General features: G+C 56.1%; 1 protein-coding gene across 1 annotated transcript in view; it reads left to right on the top strand.

Annotated features, from left to right (window-relative positions):
• The first annotated feature begins 4,088 nt into the window (after window positions 1-4,088).
• KIAA1614 (KIAA1614 ortholog) overlaps window positions 4,089-13,470 on the top strand; it is a 41,914-nt gene continuing 32,532 nt past the window's right edge. Inside the window, exons 1-3 of the mRNA XM_072831543.1 lie at window positions 4,089-4,179; window positions 5,989-6,935; window positions 7,670-7,733. Coding sequence (XP_072687644.1) covers window positions 4,142-4,179; window positions 5,989-6,935; window positions 7,670-7,733 — 1,049 coding nt within the window. The 5' untranslated portion in view covers window positions 4,089-4,141. The remainder of the gene's footprint in view (window positions 4,180-5,988; window positions 6,936-7,669; window positions 7,734-13,470) is intronic.

The following is a 13,470-nucleotide window of genomic DNA, read 5'->3' as shown; positions in this document are numbered from 1 at the left end:
AGGCAGTCAGGAAGCCTGGGTGCCAGTCCTGGCCCTGCCAGGGATGGACTTTCTCAGAGACCCTGGGGGCCGAACTGGCCATGTCGAGCAAATAAACCAAATCCTTTGAAAATGACCTTCATCCTTTTAGCAAGCAGTGGCCTCTCCCCTCTTTTCCTGTCAGGCATCCTTGCCTGACAGGGTTTTTTTTTAGTTTCTTTCTTTCTTTCAACTGCCTGGCATTTAGTCAATACCTTTTATGTGGCAAGCACGTGTCAGGGGCCAGGGACACAGATCCAGATCGGGACACACTCTGCGAAGCGTCAGTGTGATAAATGGTCTGGCAGCAGCAGGCCCAGGGGGCTCTAACCTGGTCTGGCTGTGGAAAGTACTGGGGAAGACTTCCCCGAGGAGGGGCCATTTGAGCCGTGCGGAGGCCTAGCAGGAGACAGCCAGACTGGCCCGGCTGTGCAGTGAGGCAGGGTGCCTCAGGCTGAAGGAGAGCCTGGGCAAGGACGAGGGGACACGAATCGGCAGCGCCAGCCAGGGGAGCCAGAAGCAGTTCCGTGTGGCTGAAGCCTGAGGCCCAGGGGCCTTACAAAGGGGTTTGAGTTGGAAGGCGGGCGTGTGCTTCTCCAAGCCGACTGGGCCCCAAAAGCACTTGGGAAGCCTATGAGGAGGCCGACTCCGGGGCTTAGTCCAGCCTGGAGGTCAGAAGCCCCTCTCACAGGGTCCCAGGAGAGCCACACCGGCCCAGGACACACCAGGGCTGGGGAGGGGGGCAGAGAGTTCGAAGCAGGGGAGAGGCAGGCACAGGGGAGAAAGTCCCAGGGCTCTCTTGGGCCTGGGCTGGAAAGAAAAGGGGAGGGCCTGAGGGAAGCCCCCGGAACTGTGAACAGTATCCCCAGGAGCCGCTGCCAGGACCAACCACCACTGTGTGCTCCTCAGCCCGGGTGGCCTGCGGCCGACACGGGGGTGACCAGCTCCTCCAGGCAGGACGGTGGAGCGATGGCAGAGGCGTCCCTCCCACCCCATTCCCACGCCACCCACCTCTAATGGTGTGACCCTGAGGGGCCATCTCTCACCCATCCCTTTAACCTAAGTGAAACCCGATTTCCACATCCCACACGGCTCCTTATTCAAGGCTGCGTGTTCAGAGCATGTTGGGGGAAGGCGGGGAGGAGGGGTGAGGCCGTGTTTTCAGGCTAAGTGGGAGGAGGTTTCCCCAGTTGTCTACATGGAGGAAGAAGGCTGTGTGATCGCTACATACCATGTGTTTGTGATCCTCCTCGATGTCTCTCCAAGAAATGGTAACGGAGGACTCTGATACGCAGGACATAAGGTAGTTCTCCAGTCCAGAGACGTGCCATGCGCAAAGTAGCTCACCTCCTAGGGTCTCCCACTTCACAGGACAGCATCCAAGCTCCTCACCCAAACCCCAGGTACCCTCGAGCCAGGCATGCCACCCTTGCTTTGCAGCTTCAGCCCTGCTTTTGCCTTTGCCAGCCCTACTTTTACAAGTAGGACCAGTGAAACCGGGCAGTGTCACACCTGGATGCCTGTGTTTATGCCAAGTTCTCTGACAGAAACGGCTCTCCCACCCTTCCCCCTCTGGCTCTTTCTCCAAGACCCAGCTCTCCGTGATACCCCTCCAACCCCACACGCACCTCAGTCACACACCTCAGCCGTTCCTGGGAGCAGACCTACCCCACGGCCCTGTGTGAGCCTGACTGGGGAGCACTTACACAGGAAGTTTCTGTTTCCCTTCCCCTGCCCAGCTTGACCAGAAATTCCTCAAGGACAGGGCCTGTGGTATTACATTTTGTCTTTCCAGTGTCTGGCATGTAGTAGTAGAAACTCAACGGATATTTGCTGAACCAAACAGAATCCAGATGAATGAGAAATGCCTTCAGACGTGTGAATGTTGTGATAATTTAATAGCTCTTGGGGGCTTGCTTGTTGGTATTTGTAGGTGGCTTTTAAAACCTCTGTCTAGATGTCACACCCATCCCCCCTATACTAAGTGTAAAGCAACAAATTTAATGAGTAAACTGAAAGTGATTATTTGCATCTCAAAAGGTGGGAGGGGCAGGTTTCCTCTAAACATTAAGCCTTTGCTGGAACTTTCAGAAACTTGCTTTACAGATCATTAACTTCAGGGATGGGGGGGTGGGGGTGGGGAACAGGAGTCATGAAGTTACCTCTAAGAGTCTGAACTCTGAGATGCCTCTGAAAGGAAGCAGAAGGCAGAAGATCTTGGAGCGGGACAGGACTGGATTCAGACTCTGACTGTATTAGCCGGGTGGCCTCAGGCAAGTCCCTTAACCTCTCTATACCCCCATAACCTTATCCCGAGACACTACACTGACTTTGGGAGACTGTTGTAAAGATCTAAAGGATCCTATATGGAGTACCTTAGCTCATAGAATTTCTCCAATAATGGTAATAGTATTGCTGTTAGGATGTTGCACATGGAAGAGAGAGGAAGGAATCTTAAAAGATTATAGGACTTTACCTTGGATTGCAGGAATAAGGAAGGCAGAAAGTATCCAGACAGGAAGGACCAGACCACTGCGGCAGTCTATTTTTGGTCTCACAGCACTTCACAGTTTTTTTTTATTTTTTTAAACTAACTCTTTCCACGCTGAACACACACATACAGAGAGCTGGCCACAGCATTGTGTGGTGTGGTTGATGCAAGGGTCTCGGACTCTAGAAAGCCTACCACTTACTAGCTCTGTGATCTTGAGAAGATCTCCTAACTCAGTTTCCTAATCTGTAGAAAGGAGATAATAAACTACTCATCTTTCAGGGTTGCCATAGGAGATAAGGAATGTAAAGCGCTTGGCTCAATGCCAGGTGGGCGCTAGGTCCATAAACGGAGCATTGCTGTATTATGAAGTGACCCATACTAACAAACAGCAGTAAGTGCCCCGTTGGAGGAAGAGCTTGCTCTGGGAAGAGGGAGGGAGGGGGGCAGTCACTTGCAAGAGCACTGACCCCAGACTTTGGAGACCACCTGACACGAGAGGTGTATGACCTGGGCCTGTTCTGTAACACAGAGGGTTTGCCCTAGGTAGTCCGGCAGGTTCCTAAACTAGCACAAGGCCAATCCAGCACAGCTCCTCTAACAGCTTCTCTCAGGCCTGGGGGGCCAGTGTCTTGCCCAGAGGCCTCCACCTACTGCAGGGTGAGTCCTCCTCACTCATGAGCCAGGCTGCCCCTGCAAACCATCCCTTCCTTCCACCTGGACGCAGGCACTTTGCGCGTTGCGTGGTCCTTACCCTTGCTGTGCCTGTCCTCTAGATTGGTGACAGCAGTACCCAAGTACGAATAGGAGAGCCACCCACGCTTGAGCGAGAAGCTCGTCCGGCTGAAGGAAAGATGAATGAGCACTTTCCCTTTGGAGAGATTTCTGGAGTCTCCTGGGTTCCTAACTCTCTTGTTGTTTCCTGTCCTTTGCGACAAATGTTTGGAAACAGGTGAGATTCCGTTACCTCCCTCTGGGTGGAAAGAGAAGGAAAGCACGTTGCTTAGGGCCTTAGGCCCCGGCGGGAGGTAAAGCCCTTTGCCGCTACTTCCTCCCAGATGTGGAAAAAGTGACAGGGTCTCTCCAGGGGTCCCCGGGGCTCTGAGAACCGGATCCCCGCCCCAGGGGCTGGCAGCGCAGGGGCCGCTCCCCCCGGTCGGGCCCGGCCTCACTCGGGGACCCTCGCGCCTCGGGAAAGCGCAGCAGATGACCTTGACCTCGGAGGAGAGGGCGGCCGAGTTCTCTGGAGAAGCTGTCCAAACAAAGGGCATTCCTCAGCTTCCACCCGCAGCCACCGGGCCCCCTCCCGAGCCCGGGCTGCAGGCGCACGCCTCCCGGGAGCCTGCCCGGCCGCGCCCCGCGCCCCGCGCCCCGCGCCCCGCGCCCGCTCGTCCTCCGCCCCGGGGCCGCCGTGGGGCCCGGCCCCGCTGCTCCAGCCCCTTCCGCCGCCCCGCCTTCTGCCCCCGCGCTCGCTCGCTCGGCTGCCGGCCTCCCCGGGCGCTGGCAGGGCCTGGAGCCCGCCGCCCATGCCGCCGCCCTGCAGCCCCGGCCGCGCCCGCTGCCCCCGCCGCCCCGCAGGCAGGAGGCGGCCCCGACCCAGCGCGCAGGGCCCGAGCAGGGCCGCGCCGCGGGATGGAGGGGGCGGCGCAGCCCGCGGGCGGCGGCCCCCAGTGAGTACGCGGGAGGGAGCGGCGGGGGGGGGAGATGGGGAGGGGGAGGCTGGGAGGGGGCAGTCTGGGAGGACGACGGGGGGGAGGCTGGGAGGGGGGAGGCTGGGAGGGCGCGGAGGGAGGCTGGGAGGGTGCGAGGGGGGAGGCTGGGAGGACGAGGAGGGGGAGGCTGGGAGGGCGCGGGGAGCCGGCCTGCGCGGGGATGCGGGTCCACGGGCTGCCCCCCAGAAGGCTGTCTGTGTCGGGCTGGCATTGCCCCGAATCCCCTGCTTTCCGAACTGAACTTTCAGAAGAGAGGATTCGGTGGCTGGGCTGCAAAGAAAAAGTTGGTAAATTCTAGATCAACTGGTGGGAGGAAGTGATCCCGCCCTCCTGAAGATACTCCTCACACTTCACAGCTTCGGCTGATGGGGCGTTTGCATTCTGTCTGTGTTTTGCTTCATGGACCAAGTACAGTCCTGAAACGGGCGTGAAACGAATTGTAACAAAGGACTACAGAGGGACTTGCCATTTCGGAGAACTTTATGGTGAACTTTTAGTTAATGATGAAGTGAAAAAACTAACTCCCAATTTGTAACTTATGTAGAAATGGGTTTCTGTGAATGCGTGTTTACTTCACGTGGGACACATCTAACTGCATGATGTTAAAGGAGCATTTTCTCAGAGGGTGGGGTAGATATTAGTGCCCTGAGCCGCTGCTCCCTGCTGGCCCCACTGTCCCCTGCTCACTTGCATTCTGGGTGAAGACATTGACATCAACGATGCCACCGAGGAGCTGTGTATTTCTGGCAAGTCCCTTAAACTCTCCAGATGAGGGGTAGTCTCCTCTACAGAATGAGGGGAGTGGGGGATAAGTGATCACCTGATCACTGAGTGCTTGGAGAGATCCCCGGCCTTGGGAGGAGATTTGCATCCCTAATCCAACTTCCTTTTAGTTCCTTTTAGTTGACTGAATCGCTAGGTGCCTCAGTTTCTCTGTCTGTGAAAAACGAGGAAGATAATCCCCTTCTGGCAGAGTGTGTGAGGGTGTTTGAAAGCTCTCGCAGGCCTGCCTGGCCCAGAGCAGATGTGGATGGGAGTCCGTGACTGATCACGGCCACCCCTGGAGCACAGCCCCGCACGCGTGCTGTGGCTTGTACACAGCCGGGCGCCTTCAAGCAGAGGGTCCCATCCTGTGTGGTATCTTCCTGAGGTCCCTGATCCGCCTTGGCTCCGGTTAGGAAGGGAAGAGCTTGTTGGCTCCTAGCCGATGTTGACATCCTCCACTGAGACGGCCTGTCAGCAGAGATGGAGCCTGGGGGTTGGGAGGTCTGGCCCCTGTTTTCACTCTGGTCCACACTTGGCTGTTGTTTGAAGCTTCATTGTGCCCCATCTGTAAAATGGGGTTAGAAAAACTAGACCACTGCTCAGACTTGGAAGCAAAAAACTCAATGAATAACTTATTTGTGCCATCCAATGATTTATGCTTCTCTCCCCTTTATTTTTTTATTTTTTAAGATTTATTTACTTATTTGAGAGGCAGAGAGATAGCAAGAGAAAGCATGAGCAGAGAGGAGAGGGAGAAGCACACTCCCTGCTCACAGGGAGCCTGACTCGGGGCTCAGCCCCTGGACCCTGAGATCCTGACCTGAGCTGATGCTGAACTGATTCAGCCACCCGGGTGCCCCTGTTTTATACTTTTTAAAGCTCTGTTCCCAGGTTGTTCTCATGTGGACAGGGCTCCATGCCAAGGCACTTTGGGGACCCAGGAGGTTGCTGGAGCTACTAGCCATGCTGGGTCTCAGGAGCTCTTTCTGTTTTCTCCTCCAGAGGGACCCAAATAGGGAGCGCAACAGCTAGCTCCATGGAGATGACCTCAGCTGTGGAGAGAGGTGGTCCTGAGCCACAGCTGGATAATGGACACCTCCCAAGACCCTGGTCCTGCTCTCTGGAAAACAGAACACCCGGCCTATTGACACCCCAGCATCCCAGGGCATGGGGGCTACAGCTCCAAGGTCCCTCTGTGCTGGAGTCCAAAGTGAGGGCCTTGAAGGAACAAATGATGGCAGGCAAACCGGGGCTGAGCCCCTGCCTCGCTTCTCACGAGCAGCCACCCAAGAAACCCAAATGTAGGCGAGTCAAGGTGGGTGGAGCCGGGCCTCTGTCGGAGGGGTCTTCCCTGCCAGAGGCCGAGGTGGTCCTCCCTGCTCAGAGTCTGACCTGTGGGCAGCTGGACGGCGAAGTCAACAAGGAGGAACCTGCCAGGAACAGGGGGCCCAGACCCCCCAGGCCGCCTTCTCCTGGGCCTGAGTGCTGGAATGGGAGGAGCCCGTGGCCTCCAGAAGCAGTACAGGCATTGCCTGACAATGAGCATTGCCTGCTGCCCGGGCCTGGCTCTTTGCAAGAGAGCCCTGTCCACAGAGTCACTCCAGGCCAGCCTGGGGGCCCTGGTCCTTGTAACAAAATCACCGTCATGCCCAACCTGCGGAAAGGAAGGTCATACACCCTTCAGGATGGTCTTATCATGGGGGGAGACCTGGACAACTTATCTCTGACCTGCGAGGAGGACTTTGTTCCCAGGCCAGCCCTGCTAGGGGGCCTCTGGCGAGCTGGAGACCTGGGGGCTCTGGGCACTGGTGGCAGTCCCTTGTCCCTGTCTGACCGGGTGGAGAGGAACCGCCTTCTGCTGCAGGAGATGCTAAATGTTGGGGGTCAGGCCCCCCCCAATGTGGGAATCCCAGCCTGGACTCCATCCTGGGACAGAGGTGTACCACCAGGTGAGGCTCACTCTGTAGATCTGGGTGGCGGGAGGCAGGAGGGAGTCCAGGAGGAGACGAGGGGATGGAGGATACCTATGGAGGGTGGGGTGGGAGATGGAGATGAGCGCAGCTGCCTGCCACCTCATTTCTCAAGATGTCCTCTTCTTACTTTGACGTAGATTCGTTACCACCTCCCAAGCGAGCCTGTCTGCTAAAGAGCCCCAGGACCCCCAGACCAATTGGAGGCTGCCCTCTGTGCTTGGGGAGGAGGCTACCATGATTTATTTCTTCCCTGTGGCTTCCAGCCCTTGCCAGGGTGGCTTTTTGCACCTTCCTCCAGTGACTTGCCCCCAGCTCCCAGCGGACCTCACTGGCTCCTGGTGGAAAACCTACCCACAGAGAGGTCAGGCGTTCCGTCCGGTGGGCTGCACTCAGGCAGCAGCACTGCAGGGATGTGTAAATATTCAGGCCCAAGAAAGCCTTCTTTCACCTCCTTCCTCCCACTCCAAAAGTCCGTTCCTCACCCCACACCTGAGAGGACCCACACGGTCCCCTTGGCCCATGGCAGTGCCCACCAGATGCCACCATGACAAGCTGTGTCTCCACTTCTTAGGCTGAGACACAGAGTAGGGTTGAATTTATGTGGGGAGTAAACTGCTTCTGGAAGAAACTTTCTTCTCTGTTTATTAAGTGGCAGCTGAGAGCCCAGTTTCTGGCTCCGCCCTCATCTCCGCTTCTGTTCTGTGTCCTAGAGCGGCCAGCAGGGGACGTGGACTGGGACTCCGGCATCTCCCTGCAGGACTCAGAGCAGAACAGGTGAGAACAGGTGCCCCAGGATGGGGGGCACCCATCCTCTCCCGCCCTCCTTGCCGTGGCCCCCTCGTTTGCCCAGCACCAGGACAGAGGAGAAAGCAAGAGGTAGGCAGGCCTGCCCCCTGCCTCCACACCAGCAGACCGGAGGACGGTGGGCCACCGTGGACCCTTGTATCGGAAACCCCAGGGAAGGGGTCAGTCTCCACCAGTGCCCACTGGTGCCCAGATGCTGCTTGAGGAAGACCCGTGGGTACAGGGCACGGTGCCTGAAACACTGCCAATGACCAGCTCGGAGTCCCTGGGAGTCCTTTCCCCAGCCCAGGGCTCTGTCTCTGCATCTTTAAAGCGGCCCAGATAGTATCCCTCTGGAGTGTGGTGAGGCTAACACGAGAGAATGGTTGGGAAAATCCTGAGGGCAAGTCCACAAATGCAAAGCTTTTACTGCCCAGTTCCTTTCCCATCTGAGTGGTGTGCTGGCTCCTGTAAAGGGGTTCATCTCTCCCAGCTTCACCTGTGACGTCCCACAGATTTTGCTGCAGCCCCTCCACCAATGTCTCTGGGCAGCTGGCACAGCGGGGTGGTCAGGGCAGTGGGACCACTTTCCGGAGTGAGTGGTGTCCTGACCTGGCAGGATGTGTGCTCTGTGGGGCAGTGGGGCCATCGTGGGCCAGACCTGCCACCCCTCGAGCCCACTCAGAGGTTGGCCTCAGTCTTGGCCGAGCCCCTGGCTCTGTATTGCCAGCTGTGCAGTGACGTCACTTGGTGAGGATCTTCTGGTTTCTGTGGAGGGTAGAGGTCAGCCTTGTTGCTTCTTCATCACCAGGCCATTCCCTAAATAAATTTCACTTTGTTTGACCTGCCCTCCAGAAAACGTGGATGGGGGCCCTGGGTCCTGCTTTCACAAATCGAAGGCTGCCCAGATTCAGGTCATCCAGCGTCTGCTTGGCCTTTGCAGGGGTCTTAGCCTAGGGCCTGGTGGAGAGGGGACTGTCTGGCTCCTTCGGTCCCTCATTATTTATGACTGGGAATCATCATTAACTCCCCTCTGCCAGGTCCCCCCGTAGCCTGGCCACGGCGTGGAGGAGTGTGACTGCAGAAAGGACTGTGGTCCTCAGCGACACCCTGTCCTCCGCTTGTCCCCTCCTCCTTCCCAGGAAGCCCATAGAGGAGGCAACTGGGGCCTCCACTTCCTGCAGCTGGTGCTGCCTGCCACTGCTCACACCTTTCCTCCCCGGTCCAGAGAGAGGCCCACCTGGAAGATGTGGCCACTGGGGGGTTTTGTCCAGAGGTCACTGTTGAAAGGAGAAACCAAAACTCCTGACTTGCTTACTGGATAATAAGTAATAAAAAATATCTGTCTTAATGGAGGACAACCTCAACCATGGCGAAGGAAGGGACTTTCCCCCTAGTCTTGTGCAGAGGTGGCATTTGTGTAGAATCCTCAGGATGGGGATTTCTGGGCTATTGTTTAAATTGCCAGGCCACTTGCAACATTTTAGGGTTCAGGGAGGGTATATGTGTGCAGGTGTAGGATGTGCAGGTGTGTGCACATATGTGTATATGTATGATGGGCAAGTTGTGTGTGTGTGTGTGTGTGTGTGTCTGTGTGGAGAAAGAAGTTGTCTTAGTGAGCTTTAGGAGTGTGCCCAGCATATATCTGGGCATAGAGTTGGCATGGGGAAAAACTTTGTCCTCTGGTTTGTTTGGAAGGTCATGCAGAATGCCCCATTGACCTCTTTCGGCAGCCTATGCTCAGGCCCCTACTTAACAGACATCCAGGCCGAAGGGCCAGGGAATGTATCTAGTTCAAGGATGAAAGAAACAGCAGCCATGTCTTGGGACCCCCGACCCCGACCTTGGACAGAGCTCCTCATTTGGTACTTTTTTTTTTTTAAAGATTTTATTTATGTATTCATGAGAGACACACACACACACAGAGAGAGAGAGAGAGAGAGAGAGAGAGGCAGAGACACAGGCAGAGGGAGACGCAGGCTCCATGCAGGGAGCCCGATGTGGGACTCGATCCTGAGTCTCTAGGATCAGGCCCTGGGCCGAAGGCAGCGCTAAACCGCTGAGCCACCAGCGCTGCCCTCCTCGTTTGGTTCTACTCCTGAGTCTCCTGGGCAGATATTAAAGTAATCCCTAAGACACTGCAGGTTCCGCCTGTCCCCTAAGGGGGATTGCTTTATTGATGCCTTTTCTGTATGGCTGAGCTTCCCAAGAGACCTCTGAAATAAGGCATGCTTCTCTCAGCTGTCATCCAGGAGTGCCAATGGGTCTGCTGTCCTGGGGATTTAGTGTCCGTGCAGAGGGGCCTAGGGCCCTGGCAGTGGAGTGTTCTGAAGCTGTGGCCGGGCATCATGGGGGCTGCCCTTCAGGGGGTCAGGACATGCTCTGGCCCTGAGGCCTCAGATCTCCTCTGAGGGTCTGAGGCAGAAAAGGTCCGGCTTCACGCTCAGGTTTAGCAACAGTGCCTTTCCGTATTGCGATCAAATATCTATTTGACCACGTTCATCTAACACATATTTGGTTATAATTGTCTACAGTTGTTACTACTTTGCATGGTGATAAGACAAGAAGCTCATGAAATGATGGTTACCGCAGAGCCCAAGACAGTTGTCACTGTGTGATGGGGGTGCGGGCCAGCCTCGGGTGGGGGGCAGGCACTGAGAGAGTCGGCCATGTGGGTGGGATACCTGAGGTGCTGCAGGAACAAAAGAGGGCCCTGAGACCCTAAATGCTAAGGGCCAAATGCGGAGGAGACCTCCGACACTGACCCCAGGGCTGTCCCCTCTACTGAGGGGCAAGAGAAGGTGGAGTCCTGGAGAGCTGGACCATGCCCATCGCCAGTCCTTCCCTCCAGAAGACCATGCCAGCACCAACCTCTTGCGGCCTCTCTTGTGTGCCGGGACCTGTGCTAAGTGCTCTGCCCACATTCTCACTTTATCCTAATAACTAACTGTAGTGATTGTTTCCCTGACAAAGAGACCCCTCTGGGGAGAGGTAAAGTGACTTGCCCAGGGTCTTACAACTATTACGTATGGGAACCAGGATTTGCAGGCAGAGCTGCTTATGCCACACTGCCACAGCTGTCCTCTTTGCACCCCATAGGCCACTCCTCGGGTGCCTGCCCCAGTGCCTGCCGGGTGTTCTTGGGGATAGGCAGAGAAGGGGAGGTGACAGGCTCCACGGCCTGATCTTGTTTCTCTCTCAAGCCACTGTTGAGATGACTTGGGAAGTCCGGTTCTGATTCGGGGAGAGGATGAGGTGGGAGATGAGCACTTCAGAGAGGGCGAACAGGGACCGGTGCAGTCAGCCACCTGTTCACAGGCTGTCAGAGACAGGAGTGGGGAAGAGAGTGAAGCGGGTGCTCTGCTCAGGGGGACTCTGCCCTCTTCCATTCTTAGCAGCCCGTGGGCATCCCATCCCCATAAAATGGCCAGGACCAGCTTGGCCTCTCAGATTGCCCTAGGATCCCAAGCTACCCCGGCTTGTGCAAGACATATGCGAAGCTGGAGGTGCAGCAGCAATCAACGCAATCCTCAGCCCCGGCCCTGCACGGAAGGGAGTCAGGAGCAAAAAGCACCGGGCGTTGGGCAACTGCAGGTGCCAGGGCGCCCCCTTGAGGCCCTCTCTGGCTCAAATCAGCACCTTCCTTTTTTTTTTTTTTTTTTTTTCCTTTTTTAAAATTTTTATCTATTTATGATAGTCACAGAGAGAGAGAGAGAGACAGAGAGGCAGAGACACAGGCAGAGGGAGAAGCAGGCTCCATGCACCGGGAGCCCAACATGGGATTCGATCCTGGGTCTCCAGGATCGCGCCCTGGGCCAAAGGCCCGCGCCAAACCGCTGCGCCACCCAGGGATCCCAACACCTTCCGTGTGTGATCAGTGCCCCAGACCCTCAAGCGGGTCTGCAGGGCTTTAATTATTGCTCTGCTCTGGGGAAAATGGAGAGTCTCTGGGCTTGTGTTTTGTGTGTGCTCTAATAACGAGGGAAACTCCGAGGATCCCCTAGGTTGTGGACTGTGTCCCCATCCCTGCGGCGGAATCATGCCCATTTCAGACGCTGAGGCTCAAGGAAAGCCCAGTGTCCCGTACTCACACCGCTTCATGAGAAGAGAAGGCCGAGTGCCAGCCTGCAGCAGCTCACACCCTGGTGGGTCCCAGTTTTCAGGTGCCCGTTGGGATTGCTAGAGGTCAAAACTCCCTGCCCCAAAGCAGTTTATAGACTTCAGTTTAAAGGGAGGCAGGCAGGGAGCCCCCAAGAATTTCAGAGGCCTGGCCTGTGGTTCAAGTGGTCAGGCCCACGGCTGGGAGAAAATCTCTGGCTTTTTAAAACTTAACATATTCACTAGCATTTTTGGAGAGCACCCTGTGACCCGACCACTGTGTAGGATTTCAGAGGGAATTGTCCATTTTTGCGCTCACTGCCATCTTTGCCTGCACCAGCTCTGGCCATAGATCCTGCTGGTGGGTCTCCTCCTGGAGCTCCTTGGGGGCGAAAACTGCCGATCTTATCTCCAGGGCCCGGTTGCCTGCCAGGCAGCTGCACAGAACAGGCGCTCAGAAAATCTTTGGCAGAGGCACACACGCAGGAGTGTAGGTGGGCCTGATAGGATCTGGATGGAAACAGGAGAGGACACTCCAGATGGGTGGGACCTGCAGGGATGCTTTCCACAAGGCTGAAGCGGAATGCATGGATACTATCAGGATATAGGGTGGGAAGGCTGGCTCTCCATTTATGGAGACCTTTGGAATTGAGACTTGGCTTGGGCAGTAGGATACAGAGAGACATTCACTGTCTTCCTCCTACTGTACCCACTGCCTCTGTAGGATGACCACATCTTTGGACAGTGCGGACCCTGGGCCCTGTGGCCAGCTACAGAGCTGGTGAGAGGATTTGGAGGTCACTCTGGCTTAGTGGTCAGGTTCTGGATCTTCTCGGTCCCTAGGATCCGGGAGCATGATGAGTCATGGGGGTGAGCATGGGAGAAGAGCTACTCCTGTGCATCCCCAGAATTCTCAGGGCTGCAGGGGTAACTGAGGACCTCCTGAGACAAGGGAGTAGTGAAGGATAGCAGAGCCGCAGCCTGTCCTGCATATCCCCAGCCACCGCCATCCTGCCCCTCAACTCAGATATACAGACATAGAGGGAAACTGGAAGAAAGCCCCCTTGGCACTCCCAAGCCTACCAGGAGTTAAAAAAAAAAAAATTAAGCCACTCACTAGTGTTCAAATACCGTGCTCTCGATTATCTAGTATCCTAAGTCTTGGGTGGAGAAGGAAGGATGCTAACGCTTGAAGCCCTGATGCACACCTAGTGCCACTTGGAGCTGTCATGACCACACTCACATACAGAGGCTGTAGAAAGCTCGTTTCCCATAGACCATCTGTGGGGGTTTAGGCTGAAGTTCAAGAAGAGGAAGCCCTCCTTCCTGGCCTCTAGAGTTGAGTTGGCCACTCTCCCTCCTATTTGGGGATGTCTTGAGCACCTGCCTCCCCTCCTCACCAGAGGGGCAGCCCCGTAGGGCATTTGTTAGCCTTCAAGAAGGCAAGAACAGAGCCAACCACTCTGCTCCCCCTAAGTAAGAAGTTGGCGTCTTCAGGAAGCTCTGCTTGCCTCCAAGCAGATCCTCTTCAAAGTGTTAAGTGCGATAGGTGTATCCGACAGCAGCCATTCTTAAGGATGCCCTCTTCCTTCTCTGTTAGGAAGTATGTGTTCCTTCTCCGGGCAACAGC

The sequence above is a fragment of the Canis lupus genome, chromosome 6 (assembly GCF_048164855.1).
Source record: "Canis lupus baileyi chromosome 6, mCanLup2.hap1, whole genome shotgun sequence".
NCBI lineage: Eukaryota > Metazoa > Chordata > Mammalia > Carnivora > Canidae > Canis > Canis lupus.
The sequence above is the reverse complement of the archived record's forward strand: the minus strand, read 5'-3'. Positions and strand labels throughout refer to the sequence as shown.